The 18,536-nt window shown below is 36.6% G+C and overlaps 1 protein-coding gene across 5 annotated transcripts in view; it reads left to right on the forward strand.

Moving 5' to 3' along the window:
- Positions 1-18,536, forward strand: part of CEMIP2 (cell migration inducing hyaluronidase 2) — a 51,261-nt gene that overhangs the window by 19,346 nt on the left and 13,379 nt on the right. For all 5 annotated transcript variants that reach the window (XM_084305089.1, XM_084305088.1, XM_084305087.1 and 2 more), the window contains exons 5-13: positions 2,455-2,624; positions 3,910-4,098; positions 7,210-7,379; positions 9,870-10,079; positions 10,463-10,668; positions 11,234-11,303; positions 13,899-14,027; positions 15,658-15,746; positions 18,381-18,512. In XM_084305089.1, coding sequence (XP_084161215.1) covers positions 2,455-2,624; positions 3,910-4,098; positions 7,210-7,379; positions 9,870-10,079; positions 10,463-10,668; positions 11,234-11,303; positions 13,899-14,027; positions 15,658-15,746; positions 18,381-18,512 — 1,365 coding nt within the window. The remainder of the gene's footprint in view (positions 1-2,454; positions 2,625-3,909; positions 4,099-7,209; positions 7,380-9,869; positions 10,080-10,462; positions 10,669-11,233; positions 11,304-13,898; positions 14,028-15,657; positions 15,747-18,380; positions 18,513-18,536) is intronic.

The following is an 18,536-nucleotide window of genomic DNA, read 5'->3' on the forward strand; positions in this document are numbered from 1 at the left end:
TATTTCAAACAACATTTTACTCATCCCTACAGATTGGTGAAATGAAAGCACATTATCCTTTTGCTGATGCTGCAGGGGAATTGATTTGTAAAAATATTTTATGGCTGAAGCATACTTGTCAGTTGTGTTTGTATCTTTTGAATGTTTTTTTCAGTTGCTTGCAGATAAAACAGTGGGTCAGTAGAAGAGATATAGTAAATGCTACTGTACAGCAGAGAGGTTAAACTTCTGCACTGTTCATTTAGTTGTTGCAAATGACCTCCTGCATGTTCTGACCCTATCTTTGCATTGTGCAGGGTTAGCAGTAAGTGTTGAAGGGACACCAAATGCTTTTTTACTGACTGTTAAAAACCTGACAGTCTTCACATTAAAAAAAAAAAAAAAACAACAACAGCAACAACAAAAAAAAACAAACAAACAAACAAAAAAAAAAACTGACAGTCTTCATCACATACTGTTAAAATGGCTTCGTATAACCTGGTTTTATTTTTTTGTGTGTTTTCCAGGAAATCAGTTGCTTTTTTTTTCTTTTCTGTTCTGTTCTTACCCTTGCTATTCCCTGACATCTGGGCTCCAGTTGCTCCCCACCCTTTGCTTTGGCAGAGCTGGGCTGGGGCGTGAGTCAGGATGGCATGTTCTGACCTTGCTTCCCTCCAGGGTCATGTTTGTGGCAGCCCCTGCGTAAGCGTCTAGTTACGGGGTCCTCTGGAGAGTTCATGTGAGTCTGCCCCTGAAGCAGTTTCATCAGAGGTGCTGAGACCTGTATGTCCTGTAGTAACTACTGTCTTCTTGCGAGGTGAAGGCCACGTGGTGGTTGGTGAGGGCCCTGGGCAGCCAGCCTCCATCTGACGAGGAGCTGATGGTTTCTTGTGTTCATTGCTACTGGTGGCCTCCATGCCAGTAGGCCCAAAGTGAGGATATTCTTTAAACTGCAGCTGGGTATAGGAAGCACCTTTTCTTCCTTCCATGCTGAACTGGTTCCTGTCTATTTTCACTGGTCGATAAGAGACTCTGAAAGCACATAAACTTGTCTTATCCCATCTGCTGTAGAAGACGAGTGAGAAGTTCAATTCTGAGTGCTCACTGAGGTTAAAAGCAGGGTTGGTTTGTTAAAACTGGTGGAAGGGATTTCAGTATGGAGGTGGACAGTCCATTGCATCCTTGTCTGCTTCTGTCTCCCCATGAAGATTAATATGCTTTAAAATACCTTTAAAATACCTGGTATTTAGCTTAAATGTTGTTGTGTGAAACATGCAGCTTATTTGTTGGTGCTCCTGAAAAGCTGACCAGGTATATACTATGCTGTGAGCAGATTAACGCTGAACAGTTTTGTTTGGCCTTTTAAACACAATCATTAAGAAGAGACTGAAACAAAAGCAACTGGATTGAAGGTGGTTTTGATACGTGTCTTTGAATCAATCACTATCATTGGACTGCAGTCCAGCTAGCTGTTACTGTTTTCATTTGGGGTGAATGATTCAACCTTAATGATGCAATTTTGTTCAGCCTTTTACTAGATGATTACTTCCTCATCACATAATTACAGCATTACAGAGCGGTAAAGGACAACAAATATTCTTTTTTTTTTTTTTTTTTTTTTTTTAACTTGGTGGCAGCTTTCTGTAGTGTGTGGTTTGTTTTTCATTTCCAAAAACTTGGATTCATTGAGCAGAGCTATAGAAAGTGGAAATACATCCAGGACAGTTTCCTGCTCCCCACAGGCACTCAGCCAAGATAAGTGTCCAGCTGAGGGAAGGACTAGTCAGAGGGAAGAGGCCAAAGCTCTTGTACTTGGCCTTCGGAAGCACCAGTGATTCCTCGTGTGAAGGTTGTGCAATGGTATCCAGTACTTCTATTTTTTGTGTCTGAGTGTCTTGAAAGACTCAAGAAGTATTGCCTGTCAGGAGCACTGATCATCAGCAGCCGCTGCTGGCAGTGTCCATCCTGATGCAAGCTCCGTCTCCTGGGGCTCTTCGCCTTCTCTGCACAGACGCTGCGTGCTGACCGCATCCCCATACTGGGAGCATGCCGTGCCACAAGCGTCAGCACTGGCTCGTCATCTTCCTGTGCTCCCGTAAGCATGCTTATGAGCAGAATACTGCATCATTTCTGGCACTCGTTGCTAGCAGTTTTCTTAAAATTTCTAAAATTTTTTAAATTAATAATAAAAAAAAGCATACGTTGTTAGATGTTGTACCAAAAATGTATCAGAATGTCTTCTCAATTAAGAGCAGTCATATTTGCCGATTCATTTATAGAACATCCAGTCATTTTGAACTATGCACCTTTCCAGTGATATATGCCTATTTTCTTCTGTATTTTGAAATTACATTCTAAAATGAAATTCAGAGGTCAGGCAAAAGGGTAACCTCTACGCTCCTTGTCTTATCCTGTGCCTGTTTGTGAAGAATGTAATGGCAATTATATTTAAACACATAATTTTATTTTTTGCAGGCAAGCCTGGGCTTTTGTTGGTGTGATAGGCGGTGGGAATTCTTCCTGTAATGAATCAGTGCGAGACTATGAAAATCACAGCACCGGTGGGAAAGCTCTTGCTCAGAAAGAATTTTTCACGGTGGATGGTCAGAAGTTTGTTGTGAGAGCTTACAGTGAATGGAATGATGGTAGGAAAGCATTTTGCGAAACCCTGTGGGTAGGGAAGAAGTAGATACTGTATATACTTTTTCTGTTTCAACTGTTTGTTGCAGTTTAAATCTCTGAATGCTGCTGTTAGTTTTCATTTTTGCTATCCATGTGGCCAGACTATTGGATGAAGTACAAGGATGCAGTTCTTTTTCAGTCCAACTTATTTTCCCAATCACGATTTTGGTCTAAATATATAGAGTACGTGAACAACATAAGTGTTCTTATCAATATGTTGAAACAGATTCTTTGTTGTTGTTCAATTATCTTTTCTTCTTTCAGTTATGTATGTTTTTAATCTAAGCTTCCTGAGACATTGGTTATGAGGCTAAAAAGAAACTGAGTAGGAGCCAAAAGAAATATTTTATTCCTGTTATAGTCTTAAGTTGTTATTTGATGCTGAACTTTGGTTCTCCCATCAAAGGCAACTTTTCTTTTTTTTTGTATTTGAGAGCTCTGTATCATGAGTTCTGCTTTTATGGTTTTATGGGCAGTCTTTTTCTGCTTGTAGAGTTACTATCAATATTATATTTGCCTCAGAAGAATTTTTTAGGTAAGCAGGTACTGATTTGTAAAGTAATTGAGCTATTTGATGTTACCCCTTCACTGTTCATTAAGGCCCTATGAAACTCTCTTAACTCAAATTAAAAAAAAAAAAAAGTCTCCACAAAAATGTACCGTTGACTTGCTGGTATTGTAGGCTTGGAGTCAATGACTAAACCAGACACTGATTCCATTCTTCCTACTCATTAAATAGAAAATTAAATAAAATAGGAGGATATTAAATACAGTGAGAGTGGCTGAATTTAAAGGCAATTAAACGCTTGTGTAATTTAGCCTGCCAAACTGTTTTATTAGCTGTGCTTAGAAAGAAAAGATTTCCCTTTCCAAGTCTTTGGTTGTATGTATTAAGTTTTAAACAGCAGAAAAATATCACTTGGGACAAGTAGAACTAGCTGGACCTACAAATTTTTGCTATATGATATATTTGATGTATTAGTGTTTTTTTCTTTTAATTTCATAGGTAATTACAGTCAATGTTATTTCCATCTCTACCTTTTGTTTTATTGGAGATCCGTCAAACAAGCAGGCTGTAATAGCACATCTCACTAACGTGTTTCAGAACAGAACTGTGCTTAGAGGGTACAGAAGTTTGTGAAATCTCATGCACTTCTTACTGTTTTTTTGGAGATATTTTCATATAAAGGTGAATATAATCTTTATAATCTTTATTTTATTTTTACACTTGTTTTTTTTAAATACTAGGGGTCCCGATTTCCGGCTTCCAGGTAGAACCCATAGATGGAGTGATACTGAATCTTCTGGATGATGTTAGTAGTTGGGAGCCTGGAGACCAGATTGTGGTTGCAAGCACAGACTATTCAATGTATCAGACAGAGGAGTTCACCCTCCTTCCTTGCCCAGAGTGTACCAAGCATCAGGTCAAAGTCAAAGGTATGAAAATGGTCACCATATGAAGAATCTTGTTTGAAATAGCTATTAATAGGAGTACACCCTAGATGAGACCTTTCAGTGAGAGCAGTAAACAGCACCCTGTTATCTCTGTGTTGCTTGTTTGCTACATACAGGAGTGTATACTTGCCCTTACTGTAAAATTGCTCTGTAAAATGCCATATCTGCCTCTGACTTCTAAAGCTTACCCCATACTAATTTTTTTTTTCCACCTTTCTTCCCAGGCTTATTGAATGCTATACTTTTCTTCCAGGATTGGCTTATGCTTGTTCTTCTTTCTTGACTCCTTTCTGTTTTTTCTCACTAGTTCTCTCCCTATGAGGCAGAATGGCTGCTGTAGTTGTTACAATTACTGTTGCTTTTACTGCCATTCCCATCTTCTGGAGTTTTATTATTAATTTTTCTTTCTGTTATTCAAAGATTGAAAAAGGAAGAAGAAGAAAGTGGCAATTTTTTTTTTTATCAGTTCCCCCTCCACCCCCACCAGTAAAATGGTTATGAAACAAATGGCACTTCCAAGCATCTGCTTACACAGGATATCCCTAACTAGTTGCAATCTGTTTTTCCTTTGGGTGTGATGCACTCAGAATGGTCATGCATGTTGTTGACTGCTTCCTATTTTATTATCTGACTCACTCTGTTTGACTTCATGAGAGCCTCCCGTGGGATTGACTCCTTTACTCTGCAGACATCTGTGTCTTCTACCACTCTGTGCCCCCTTTGTGCCAACGCCCTCCTTCTCTGACAGTCCCTCAATCTTGAGTTTTTCTCTTCTTGTTTTCTGGTGGGCTGTAGGATTGGTTTGCAGCTCAGCTCTTGCCTTTTGTAGCAGCTGATTGGTGCTCTTCAAGATCTGGTTTTGTCCCATTCAGCTCTGTACTGTGCGACTTCCTCTTCTTCAAACAACTCTTATCTCCTCTTTCTTGTTTCTCAGAAGTTTTCTTTGTACGCCCTCAAACTTTCCTGTTTCCCTATTTGGCTGGGAAAGCCAAATCTGTATTTTGACTTTGCAGTATTATTTGGATCCCACAGCATTCACTGGTTTGGCTATGATATGTTTTCCTGCATTGTGAAGTCCCAGATAAGGTGAACTTAGATATCTAAGCTTTTTCCTTATTATATATCAGAGAATACCAGGGTGAATGGAGCTGCAGAACTGAGTGAGTGCCATTGTACGTGACATTTCCTGGTTTTTGTTCTTAAGTTTCTTTGCATACTTCATATGCATTATTTAACTCAGTGTTTTAAGGTTCAAGCTACTTGAAGGCTGCAGTATGAAGTTTAAAGTTTTTTGTTGCCACTGAATAGAGTATGTGCAAACTCTTTCCTTTCTAAAGAGAAAAAGCATCTATTAAATATATATATTATATATATATAGTAATATATATATAATAATATATGCAATATATATATTATATATATTATAATATATATATTATTATATATATTTATATATATTTATAAATATATATATAAATATATATATTTATATAATATAAATTAATATAAATATATATATTTATATAATTATATAATAATATATATAATATAATATATATATAATATATATAAAATAATATATATAATATATATAACATAAGTAATATTATAAATATTACAATTAAATAAAACTATTATAGAAAATTATATATATTATCTATTATATATATATATGAAATACATATATATCTTTTTCTTCTAAAAACAAGCAAACAAATCCAGATTTACAGGATTTGCAGTATGTCATAAAATACAATATATTTTTTTCTTTTTTTGCAAATAAATGCTATCAGATCTGTATATAGATCTTTAAAAGATGCTAAAGGAGATTAACTGTTCAATCTCTGTTTCTTCCCCTTCCCCCCCCCCCCCCCAATATGAAATTTCCATTGTCACAGGAAAGTTGTTCTGTTTTTAACAAACATCCTATACGTTTTACTCTGCAGAGAATTAATTTCAGTGGAACAGCAAATTTGACATGCTGAAGAATTAATTGTCTAAAATTTTTTTGTATTGCCCCTTTTGTAGTAGAAAGAAAAGTATTGTTTTATAGGATGCCCAGATGCTCCCTCCTCACTTGACATATACATGATAGTTAAACATAAGGGAATACAACAAACAACAGACAGGTCTTCAAGTTATAGGAGTGCAATCCCATTTACAGACTTCTATTGCCTTTAAACAGCAGGAACAAAAGCAATACTGGTGTAGGTCTGCTTCACATACTGGTCATTACCAGTTTAGTTTATATCCTTCTGTAAGTTTTGAGGAAGAGGAGTGAAAAATTAGGGAAAAACAATATATATATTTAAGTTTACAGATCATTTTTGCAGTTTGTATAAGAAAATAAACTGATTGTTTCTTTGGAAGTTTGCTGTAAAAATATGAATTTTGTATTCTTAATTTTAGTTTGTTCTCAGAATAGCTATTTTGGGGAAAAGCAAGCATAGCTGGGAAACATAATAGTATTTGTTTTTGAAGATGATGAATACTGTGTGTGCGTATATATGTGTGTGTGTGTATATATGTGTGTGCATGTATGTATATATATATATTTTTGGAGCAGGTTAGGCAGCTACTGCTTTTTTCTTTTAAAGCAAATCTGCTTTTGTTTGTTTCATTAAAGCCTTTCTAATGCATTGTACTCAAAGTTTTTAAAAAAAATTCTTTTTCATTTTAATCCATTCTGTTCAAAAACTATTAGATTAAACTTAAGATGCACCTACAAATAAAATGTGGGGTTTGTTTTAGGTTTAGTTATTCTACTAATGTGAAAAATATTTAAGACAACTTGTTTTGGCACTAAACATACAAAAGCATATTTGATATCCTGTTCTGCAAGATGTGCAGTTAGCAATGAATTGAGCATGGTCTGGAAGGAGGAGTTTGACGTTTGCTAGGTTAATGCTTGTCATCTGTCAATTGAATTCTTTTTTTGCATGTTAACCTAAGAAGGGTAGTAGAACAATAAGTTTAAGGTATCATGTTAAAGTAGCATGTTTTTAGGGGTACAATTAGTTTAGTTATGAATTAGCTTATTAGCTTTGTGTTTAATCAATGACAACACTTATTCCTTTTTTTTTTTTTTGACAGAAAAACCTCAGTTTCCCCATGTGGGAGAAGTTATTGATGGAGTGGACATGAGGGCAGAAGTTGGAGTTCTCACCAGGAACATCTTAATCAAGGGAGAGACTGAAAAAACCTGCTATCGTGAAAAAGAGTGTCAGTTTTTCAATTATGATACATTTGGTGGACATATCAAGGTTTGAAAAACATTTTTAAGTAGCTTTCTGTCATCTAAAGGTATATTGAAGACAAAAGGATGTTAAACTTGGCGGGCTTTGAAAATTAAACATAAATTCATACACCAGCTTGGTGTAGAAAAGACTTTGGTCTCCACTTTCACCAAATTAGCTCACCAAGACTTTGTCTGCAGCATTGGAGCAAATTATATCAATGAATTGTGGAAGAATCCACCATATATTGCAGCGTTGTGTGGCAGTGATTAAACCTTAAAAGTGGTGTATCTGCATGTTCAGCCTGTAACATTATAAAGCTTGATCTTCCTTTCTTTGTCTTCCCTTTTTTCCCTGCCTTTCTGCCTGCCCAAGTGATGAGCACATTAGGTCTGCCTCATGTCCTGGAAGTGTCCAAAATCAGACAGTAGAGAGTCACAGAGAGGAAAGCAACTGAGTTGGGCTATGGTGGATTTTTATTTATTCATTTTAACTGAATGTACTAAGGTTATATAAAGCAAACTGATGCTAATTTCTTATATCACCATAAACCTAAAGAAAGTGGAGTGAAAGCAGTATTGCAGAAACTAATATTGAAACTCATATTCATTTTAGTTTTTAGCGAAAAGATTGAGCAGCAATATGTCAGCTCTTCAGTGATGCTGGAGAAGTTTGAGGCCTTGCATTTTAAATACAAACTTATTATGTGTTGGTCACAGTGTAAACCTCCTTTTCCAAAATGTTTGGATGCAGACTTCTGTTTTATAGTGGTGGACATAATGGTGGGAAAGAAAACGCGCCTATTCCCTACTGTGTGTCAGCTTTTGTTTGGTGGAAGAGAAATTGATGGGCTCAGTGTTCTTTTGTGTTTGAGATAATGTAAGGAAAGAAGATAAATGACAAGCTGTGAATCTTGCAAAGCGTGACCTTGATTACCACAACTGAGTGAGTACAGCAAGGCCCCTCAGATGCCTCTCGCAGATAGAGCAGAAAACAAACATTTTGAGTCATCAAAGTTGTTAAACTGTTCCCAGGAGACTGTTCAGTGTCTGTTGCCAAACCTAGACTTCAGCACCAAAAGTAATTTTGCCTTATGTTAATCATACATGCTAAAGAGGAGGGAGCCTGGGTGTTAGCAAATGTTAATTGCCTCAGGGGGTCTGATCAGCCTGGGAATTCAGCTGGTCGCCTGGATAGTGGCACGAAAGAGGCTCAGTGATAGCAAGGAGAGGCACTCACTTGTATTTCCTCTGCATTAGTATTTTTAAGTGCTGAGAGTGAGAACTCAGGAATGCCTGTTTTCGGTCATCCCTTAGTATTTTAAGCACACAAACCTTAGTGGTGTAATTGAAGAAAACAGAAGACCAAGACACACTAAATGGTCTATCAGTGTTTTACTTATTTCGCTTGAGGACAAAACTGTGCACATAAAAACTATATTATTTTGGTTAAATAGCCAGTAACAGTAAGTTAATGGAATAACAAAAAAAGCTCCCTTACTCCCATTCAGCTCCTTACATTTTAGCACCTCATAGTTCATCTGCTGCCCTTGGTTTCTATTTTCAGGTCAGGGTAGGTGGAAGAAAATACTTTTGCTTTTTCCTGTGACTTGTACAGCCCCATTATAATGTCTCTGGTGTTTAATATTTCTGTACTGTATGTTACATACTGTTACGGTAAAGTTGCGTAGCTTTAACCTGTTTTTGGTTCCTCATTGCAAAGATGCTGATTCTTCACTGGAGTGTGTCTGTTGAAGGTGGTGTGCCTGAGGAAGAGCTGAGAGAATAGGGCTTACTGTGTAAGGGGAAGGTGTAGAGGAAGGATGTGGATGTGGTTTTCAGGGACCCAGGGAGGGTTCAGAGAATGTGCCAGAAGACTTCTTGGAGGCATGCACTAGTAGGGCAAGAGACATGGGGACCAAGCTGCAGCAGGGCAAGTGCTAAGTAGATAACAGGTAAATAAAAAGGGGGAAACAGTTGCTATCATATGAGCATCTCTGTAGTTGGAGATATTGTTTGGTCAATGTGCTGAGCAGCCATGTTTAAGCTGGTCCTGTGTTGAGCTGGCAATCAGAGCAGTTTTCTCAGGAGGCTCCTTTGACCATTTATTATTACGTAATTTTACTAAACTCCATCCCAGATGGATGACACAGGTACAGCTTCAGCATAGGCAGGACAGAGTGACTTCTCTTTACTTGGATGGTATGTGGTTGTACAGAAAGAATATTTAACTTGCCTACTGCTAAAGAACAAAAAGTGAAGTGTGATGATATAGTGTCTGGTGAAATCTGCTCCATTTTAGCCACATGGAGATACAGCTTTTATTCTTGTTTAAAAATGATATTGTTTTGTAAGGCAGGATATAGAACAGGATAGTAACGGCTGTCCTAGCCTTCATAGTGTTCGCTTATGATGATTGTACATCTGACTTCTGTACATCTGATATAGATGATTTATTAACTTTAATGGTTAGAAACCAAGTAGTTGGTTACTCATTCTGGGCTTCTCATCTTTCTAGATTTTGAAGAATTTTACATCTGTTCATCTCTCCTATGTGGAATTGAAGCAAATGGGACAGCAGCAGATAGGAAGTTACCCTGTTCACTTTCACCTTTGTGGGGATGTGGATGAAAAAGGAGGTTATAGTTTTAAGACATACATCGAAGGTCTTTCCATTCATCACTGTTTCTCCAGATGTGTCACTATCCATGCAACTAATGGCTTGCTGGTAGGTGCCAGGAGAATTAAATAAAGTGTTGAAATAAATGTTTAAAAGGACATTTAGAGCAAAAATAGTCCCATCCCATCAAGTTTAATTCTCAGCAATGTGTTTATTTCAATGAATAAATAAACAAGTGCTTATTTTTAAGTAACTTACTTTAACAGAGCTTGCCCTTCTGTTTTTTCAGATTCTTGCAGGCAGCTAAGCTCTCCAAACATAGTAGTGTGTTTGTAAGGGATAAACAAAACTCCATGTTTGAATCGTCTGAACCACTGATACTGAAGCTTCACTCTGCAGCTGTGCCAAGATAGTAAAAACTAAATGGCACTTGTCAAAGAAATCTCAGTAAATGCTATTGCTACTGACATAATGAACTTGTGTTTCTGCAGATAAAGGACACCATTGGCTATGACACACTGGGTCACTGTTTCTTCATAGAGGATGGCATTGAGCAGAGGAATACTCTCTTCCACAACCTTGGACTAGTCACGAAACCAGGCACTATTCTTCCTACGGACAGAAACAGCAGCATGTGTATTGGCATCAGGGACAAAGTGTATGGAAGCTATGTCCCAGTACCAGCCACAGACTGCATGTGAGTATTTCATGATGAAAAAGTAAAACCAAACTAGCTGCAGTAGTTAAACTGATGATCTCCTGACATTATACAGATGAAACAATTGTTTTGTATCATCTAGTGAATACAGACACCTTAAAAGTAATCCATGTGACCATGCTGTTAAAAAAAGAAAGTCTTATTAAAGAGAAAACACAAGTTGTTTTGTAAAGAGATTTGTTGTTCCTTGAAATACTTGTTCAGTAGATTTTAAGGATGCATCCTTATTTCTGTGGTAAGGCACCAACATCCTTAAGTTGTCACCAAGTTTTTTCTGTGTAGCAATTATCTTTTGAAGAAGCTTATTAAAACAGTTTATAATTGCACTGAGTGTCTGAACTATCATTTCATGAACTAACATTTTGCATTTAAGTAAAACAAAAAAGAATTTTTGAGGGTGTGTGTTTTTTGTGTGTATGTTTTGTGTATGTGACTTCAGAAATCAGTTTAGCCCTTTTTCACCCTTGTAGCAATTATATCAGAGATATTTCTGTAGGCACTAGAGTTTTTTTCTGTTCTAACTTGTTTCTGAATAATATTTCAGGGCAGTTTCAACATTCTGGATTTCTCATCCCAACAATCATCTGATAAGTAATGCAGCAGCAGGTTCACAGGTGAGGCATATGGATGTAGTTCAACACAAACTATTTGTGCCACTTACTCACAAAACAAGTAATATTTCCAATGTTTAAATGCGTATTTTTTTAATGTGTGAATATGTTATATGTTTGGCAGCATATTGCCATTACAAGTGTAGTTTTTGTCAAAGGGTGGATTAGATCTACTCCTTTTTGTAATTTAATAGATCTGTCTGTGGGTCCAGTATGTAAATGTAAAAATAAACCACTTTCTTTTCAAAGAATTAGATATTAATACTAAGGCTTTTGTATTTTCTGTAATTTCTAACATGAGTTTACTGTTTGACTGCTCTGAAAAATTGTGTTTTTATTCCTTTTAGTCATTGGAATAAAAAATAGTTGATTGTATAAGGAAGTGCAAAAAAACAAACAAATGAACAAAAAAACTTTCATTGACTCTGTGTTTAATTACTTCTTTCTGAGCAGTAATTGCTGATATGTTTTTACTTATTGTGAACCTCACATGTTTGCAGACCTTTTTCAGTTCAGCCACTTGAAAAGTGAAGCTGAACTACTGGATGCAGGTTGTGGAGTAGAGGCTCGAATCTGTTCTACTTTTAAATCAGATCAGATGCTGAGACAGTGTTTCTGAGTTGATTTTTCTGAATAGATCAGTGGCAATACAAAAACGAAAGTCTGATGCTGGAAGTAGAATATGAGTATGTTAGTGTATTCTTAGGTGTAGAATATGTAACAAATTGTTAATAAGACAAAAATCAAAATCTTTAATTTGTAGTATCTGTAATATAGAAAAATATAAAATTATTATGCTTTTTTTTAATCATCATTTTTGTTGTGGTTGACTGCCTACCACTACGAAGGACCTGGCCATACTTTACTGAACCAAACCAGTTTTTCTTTTCATAGCACAATGTCTTTCCATTTTGTCTACTTTAGATAACATTCCTTTGCCTGTTTTTAGCATTGCAGGTTAAGTTAAACGAAACATGTTGCTTGACCTGATGCTTAAACCTTCCAAGATCTTTTTCTGCCTCTGTATCCCAGTGAATTTTACTTTCTTCTGTTATACTGTGCATCCTCAGAGAGCATTTTTATAGGTTATGAAGTTTTGCCATTTTAATATATATTCTTTTGTATGTATACAATCATATTGGTATGAGGGCTATAGCTTATGTTTCAGAAACAAATTACTTCAACTGTGTTGATATAAACACTGCAGTGTAGAGCTTTTTCTGGTATAAACTATACCAATTCATGAGCAAATAAATAATTCCATTGCCTTATCCAACTCCTTTGATATACAATGAAGTCTACTGTAAGGGTGTATCAGCAGTAATGGTTCTTTTGTTTGAGCTATGAGAGAGGGGAAAAAACGGCTCTTATTATTTTCTGAATACTTGTAAGTGCTTAAGGAGCTTTTACATTTATTTAACTTTTTTTTTTTTTTGAGCATGAAGATGTGTTTTGGATAAAACTTGTTTGATTCTGCCAAGTGCAGAACTGTACTTAATTATATGTGAAGTAAGATTTTGGTATTTTATTAATGGAACATCCACATTTGCTTTGGAATTGTTAATCACCAGAAATGTCAAAATGTGTCGTCATTACGGATGGGAATATGTTACTCAGAAGCAGAATTTCCAGGGCTGTTTGGAAAATGAGTATATTCTCAGAGTGAAGTGTATGAAATCTTTTAAGCCAGAATGAATTGGCTTTATCCATGTTTCCTGAACAGGAGAGTAAAGACTATTTTTCATGATACAGAGCACATAGTCTGCAGTATTTCTTTTACTGCTGTTTAACCCTTTAATGCTCCTTATGAAATTATTATTTTTTTTTTTTAATAAGGGCACAGAGAAGGAAGCAAAAATTTTCATATTTGTTTGTATCTGCTCTGCAGGTGCTTTTGTTATGCCACCCCTTGTGGACTCAGATGTGGTTAGGAAAGGAGGCCCACAGAATTTCCTTTAGAAGATAAATCCAGCTTCTTTAAGAGCTGGGAAGTTGAATAAGTGGAGAAAACGAACAGATGCTGAAATTATTACTGCATGTTATTGGCACAGTGCTCTGAATTGGCCAGGCTTCTTGATGTGCTTTATTCCCTTTTCCTGAAATCTCTTGTGTTTTTTTTTGGCTGTCATTAAATTCTGATGTGTGCAGAGATGAACAAACCTTTGAGTATTTTGAGTATTTTACAGTATATAGTATGATTTACAAATAAAAGAAAATCAAGTATCTGTAGAAATAAATTGAAATACAGAGATGATGGGGAGGAGGAGAAAGAGACACTTAGTGGCTTGAAATATTACAGAACCTTAAAGCTGTGGTGGTATTAAATGATTTCACGGTGAAGCAAGCACTTTTAATGCATGTTCTTCACTAGAATATAGCCTTATCTGCAAACTTCTACTTTTTCACTGGACAGTAGTTTGGAGACTTTATTTTGATAAGTATGTTATATTGTGAGCAGTTTGGAGTATGTTCTTATTTGCTTCATTAAAAATCCAAGTTCTTCTTAACATACACTTAGTTTGTGATTTGTAAGTTCTGATTTGTTTACATTTAGTAGTATCAGTCTCATAGCTTATGTCATTCACTCCTTATTTGCAGGATGCTGGAATATGGTATTTGTTCCACAGGATTGCTACAGGAGACTCTCATAGTTTAGCCATTGAAACCAAGTCAGAGCTCACACCACTAGGAATCTTCTATAACAACAGGGTTCATTCTAATTTTAAGGTAATGTACTGTCTCACAAAAAACAAATCAAAAACAGTTCTTAATTTGTACATATTTTATACCGGGAGTTGTTTGCTTAAATTTTGAGGTGGCTAAGTAATGATGGATTCGTGCTGTGTTAGAACCACATGATTCTATGTAGGTATTGCAGAGGAGTGTGTAATCATCATGTCCATAAATTCTTGCCTTATCTGAAGCATATACTGTGTTTAATGTCCTCTTGAGGTACATACAACTAAAATCAATTAGTGTGAGAGAAACATATATATTTTTTCTCCCAAGTAGCATTTCATATGCTACTCTGTTACTGATGGCCTTGCTGTGGAGAAAGCTGATCCTTGAAATACTGAGGCTTATTATAGCTGTGATTCATCTCATCAATTTGTGGAATGCCTGAGACTTGCTTTCCTGAGACTTTAATGTGCAGTAACTCAGGTGTCTGCAGTTTCTGAACAGAGGTTAAGCTTTCTGTTGCCATCAGGAGCCCAGCAGCACCCCTTTGTTATAGAGTTCTCAGTCCAGATACAGTCATTCAGTATTTAGTTACTAATGGGACTTGATTCTACATTCTGCTAAGCGAAGTTAGCTGAAATCCTTAAACTGATACTTTTGGAATCTTGGAATTTAGTTGCTGTCTGTAGAAAATGCCATGTATATTTTTATTAGCTTTCTACATATCTGTATAGCTGGGGAGGAAGTATCAATATAGGTCTATTAGTTTGACTGATTTAACCTAATGAAACTGATTTTGCTTGATAAGTGTACAACCAGAATAGTAAGAAGTGATGCATTGCTTCGTAGCAGTTATGTTAAGAGTGTGTCTGGAACTTTAGGGCTCTTATTCAGACTGGAATTGAAAAATACTGAATACAAAAATGTAAAGAGAAGTGTTTCAGCTATGTGGTTCACTATCTTTAAACATAGATAGCAGTTTGTGTGCTGAAATTCAATGTTAACAGAGTTGACTCCAGGAGCAGATCTGAGGATCTACTCATGTAATTCTAGTGGTAATTTGGATCACAGATCAAGGTGGCTGCTGCTACTTGTATATGTAATTCAGGTTAAGCAACACAAATGTTTCCTTTTTCTTCTTTACTTTCTCAAGTAAATTATTTCATACTGGATTATTGAGTTTCAAGTTGATGCCTGGGCAAAAAACAGCTTTAGTGGTGAAGATAGTTGAGTTTTAAACTAAAATACAAAGCATTTTTGCACAGCAGCATTTTTTTTTTTTTCATTAGTGGCATTCGTGAGAATATTTTGTATTCACTACAAGATTGGTTTCCAAATTTTCCAGAACAGCATCTGGAAGTAAGTGCGAAACTTCAAATAGTCAGATGTGAAAAAAAAAATGAAATGAACTTTAATAATTTTCTGTCACTTTTTTTTTTTTTTTTAACCCCAGGAAGTTCTTTTCTTGGGATTTTCAATTACTTTTCAAAATTTGCATAGGTAGACAGTGCTTTTTCCCTTAGACAATATGCCAGTTAAGTCCAAGCTGAAAGATCTAAGAGTCTGTAGTAAAGTGTATTGAATAAAATGTAACTTTTAAATTTTAGAACTCTAATGTTTACTGTCTCTTTAGTGTTGTCCAGTATGAAATTTCCCCCCCTTTTTTTTTTTTTTTAAGGCTGGTTTGTTCATTGATAAGGGTGTTAAAACAACCAATGCTAGCGCTGATGATCCCAGAGAATATCTTTGTTTGGACAACAATGCAAGGTAAAGGATATTGTCTTCCAAGCGAGTGAAAAATGGTAAAGTTCTGAGACTGTTTGTACATTCACATGAGGAAAAACGCTATAATAAATGAGCAATAAGTTCATATGTGTTTTTTTTGTTGTTTTTTTTCCTCATCTGTGTGTCTGTTTGGGAGCAACAAAGCATGTTGTACCTTAAAGAGTTGGCTTTTCTTTCTAAGACCTTGGCAAAGGTAGTTTTTAGCCCCTTAGAACTTATAGGTTTAACCACATTCTGCTGTCATGCTTAACATACGTTCTGGAATTGCTATTAAAAGTAAAGCCTTCTTTTAAAATCTGCTTCAGATTTATGGCTTAGTTCTAAATAATTTTTAGAAAAAGGCATACTAGTGGTAAGTAATACATCTATTTGCCTTTCCTACTGCTGAATGTTTTGTGCTGTGCCTTCTAGACTTAGAGATTGTCATTCAGTGGTATAGTTTTACTGAAGGTTATTTGTTGAGATAGTATAATCAACCATATAGTCTTTCTCTTACTTTGTAAGCTAAAATAGTGGAGAGAAAAATTTAGGTTATCCTATGGTTGGTCTTGTCCTGTGCTTCAAATAAAATAGCCTGGGTAAGTGGTCATACATCAAATGAACAGGAAAATATTGGATAACATTATCCATCAGCATTTTATTATGATAAACAAGCATTAAGACTGAAAACATAGTTCATAAGATTATCTTTATTTCTGACAGAGCTTTGTTTAGGATGAGGATAATTAAGTGATAATTGCAGATTCAAAGAGGAAAGTTCCAGAGTTTGGCGGTACTTGATGCTTGCTGCCTTGCAAACTAAGAGGTGGTTAGGTTTAGTTGTTAAGTTGTAAGTGAAGTCCCATGTAATACCCTTGGATTACTGTTGGTCTGAACAGGTAGTCAAGAAGAATTTAAGGGAAGTGACATGCCATGTCAGAGCCTGTAGCGTGTTGACAGGTCATCAAGAGGGGATGCAAAAAATTGAGTTTAAGATGTGGTTCATCTTTCACAATAGCCAAAGAATTTATGAGGCTCCCTGTAACTGTATTAGACCACTAATCATGTGACAAACTGGAGGAGTTACAGTGTTAATTTAGCAGCCTGATGCTGTCAGAAAAACAAAACAAAACAAAATTCACCCCTTCTCCCTTTCTCCTTTGCCCTCCAAAAAGAAAAATACCAAAAAAAACGTACACCAAAACTTCCAGAAGCCAACTCCAGAAACTAGGGTAGAAGGTGACTATGGTAAAGGGCATGTATTTGCTCAGACTGCATTCTTATAAAGATACATATATATTTTAACATGTTACATCTCATGTGGGATTCTGTGCTTATTTTCCATGAGTCTTTAATCAGGCTGTTTCTTTCTATTGGCTAAAATTGATACTGGCTATAAATTACCATATGAGGCCATCTTGACTGCACTACAGAGTATCCGCATTAAAATAGAAAAATTATCTCATGTATGCTCAAATTAGACAAGGAGATGAGTGGTAGGAGAGCAGCTCAGCAAAAAATCTGGAGTGCTGCTTGACAGTGGACTCAACATGAGCCAGCAGTGTGCCCTGGCAGCCAGGAGCGCAAACTGCAATGGGGTGTGTGTTAAACACAGCATAGCCATCATGCAAGAAGGATGATTCTCCCACTATATTCAGTATCGGTGTAGCCTTACCTTGAGTATTGCGTGCTCTTCTGGGCAGTATAAAAACGATGTTAAGGTCCTTGAAAGAATCAGAGGAGGGCAACACAACTGGTAAGAGGTCCGGAAGGTATGTCTTGTGAGGACACTTGAGTTGTCCAGTCTAGAGAAGAGATCAAGAGGTGACCTCATTGCTCTCTGCAGCTTCTGAGAAGGGGAAGTGGAGAGAAAGGTCTTTGCTCCTGGCCACTGATGACATGGTGGCCAGGAATGGGAATGGTAGAAATGCCTGGGAATGGTAGAAAGCTGCACCAGGGGACATTCAGACTGGATCTTAGGAAAAATTTATTTACTGTGAGGGTGGTACAGGCTTCCCAGAGAAGTAGTTAATGTCCCACGCCTGTCAGTGTTCAAGAAGCGTTAGGACAATGCTATTGTTAATATGCTCTAACTTATAGTTAGCCCTGAAGAGATCAGGCAGATGGTCTAGATGATCTTTGAAGGTCCCTTCCAACTGAAATATTCTATCATAAATAATGAACATTTAGACAGACCTCCAGCCTTTTCTGTCTAGTGCACAGCCACCATGCATATCCCTCAAGGAACTTTAATTCCCTTCATTAAATTCTCACATTAATGCTGCAACAGAAGTGGGAGAGGATACTTTAGGGAGAGCAGAGAGAAAAGGCAGTGGAATACAGGAGATGCAGTGTGAAAAACTTGGCAATATTGAGCAAAAGCCTGTGAAAGTTATTGGGGGGAAAAAAAGTTTTATGTTCCCTCTTCATGGCACACCAAAGAGGCTTTTCTGGAAATGAATAGCTACAGATGCACATGGTTTTGGCTTCTGTCAGTCCTAGCATGAAGCTGAGTTGATTTTACCTGTCAGATAAAAGCGGGGGTTTGTCTTTCAAGGTTTCTCAGTTCAACATATTTGACCTGTATAAAACAAACAGTATTTTTATATTGAGTGTTTGGGTTTTTATCTGTCACAGGTTTCGACCTCATCAAGATGCAGACCCTGAAAAACCCCGAGTTGCTGCCCTGATTGACAGATTAATCTCTTTCAAAAACAATGATCATGGGGCCTGGGTCAGGGGAGGAGATATCCTTATTCAAAACTCCGGGTACGTATCCAGAAGCAAACAGCT

This window comes from Netta rufina (assembly GCF_964035555.1).
Source record: "Netta rufina genome assembly, chromosome: Z".
Classification (NCBI taxonomy): Eukaryota; Metazoa; Chordata; class Aves; order Anseriformes; family Anatidae; genus Netta; species Netta rufina.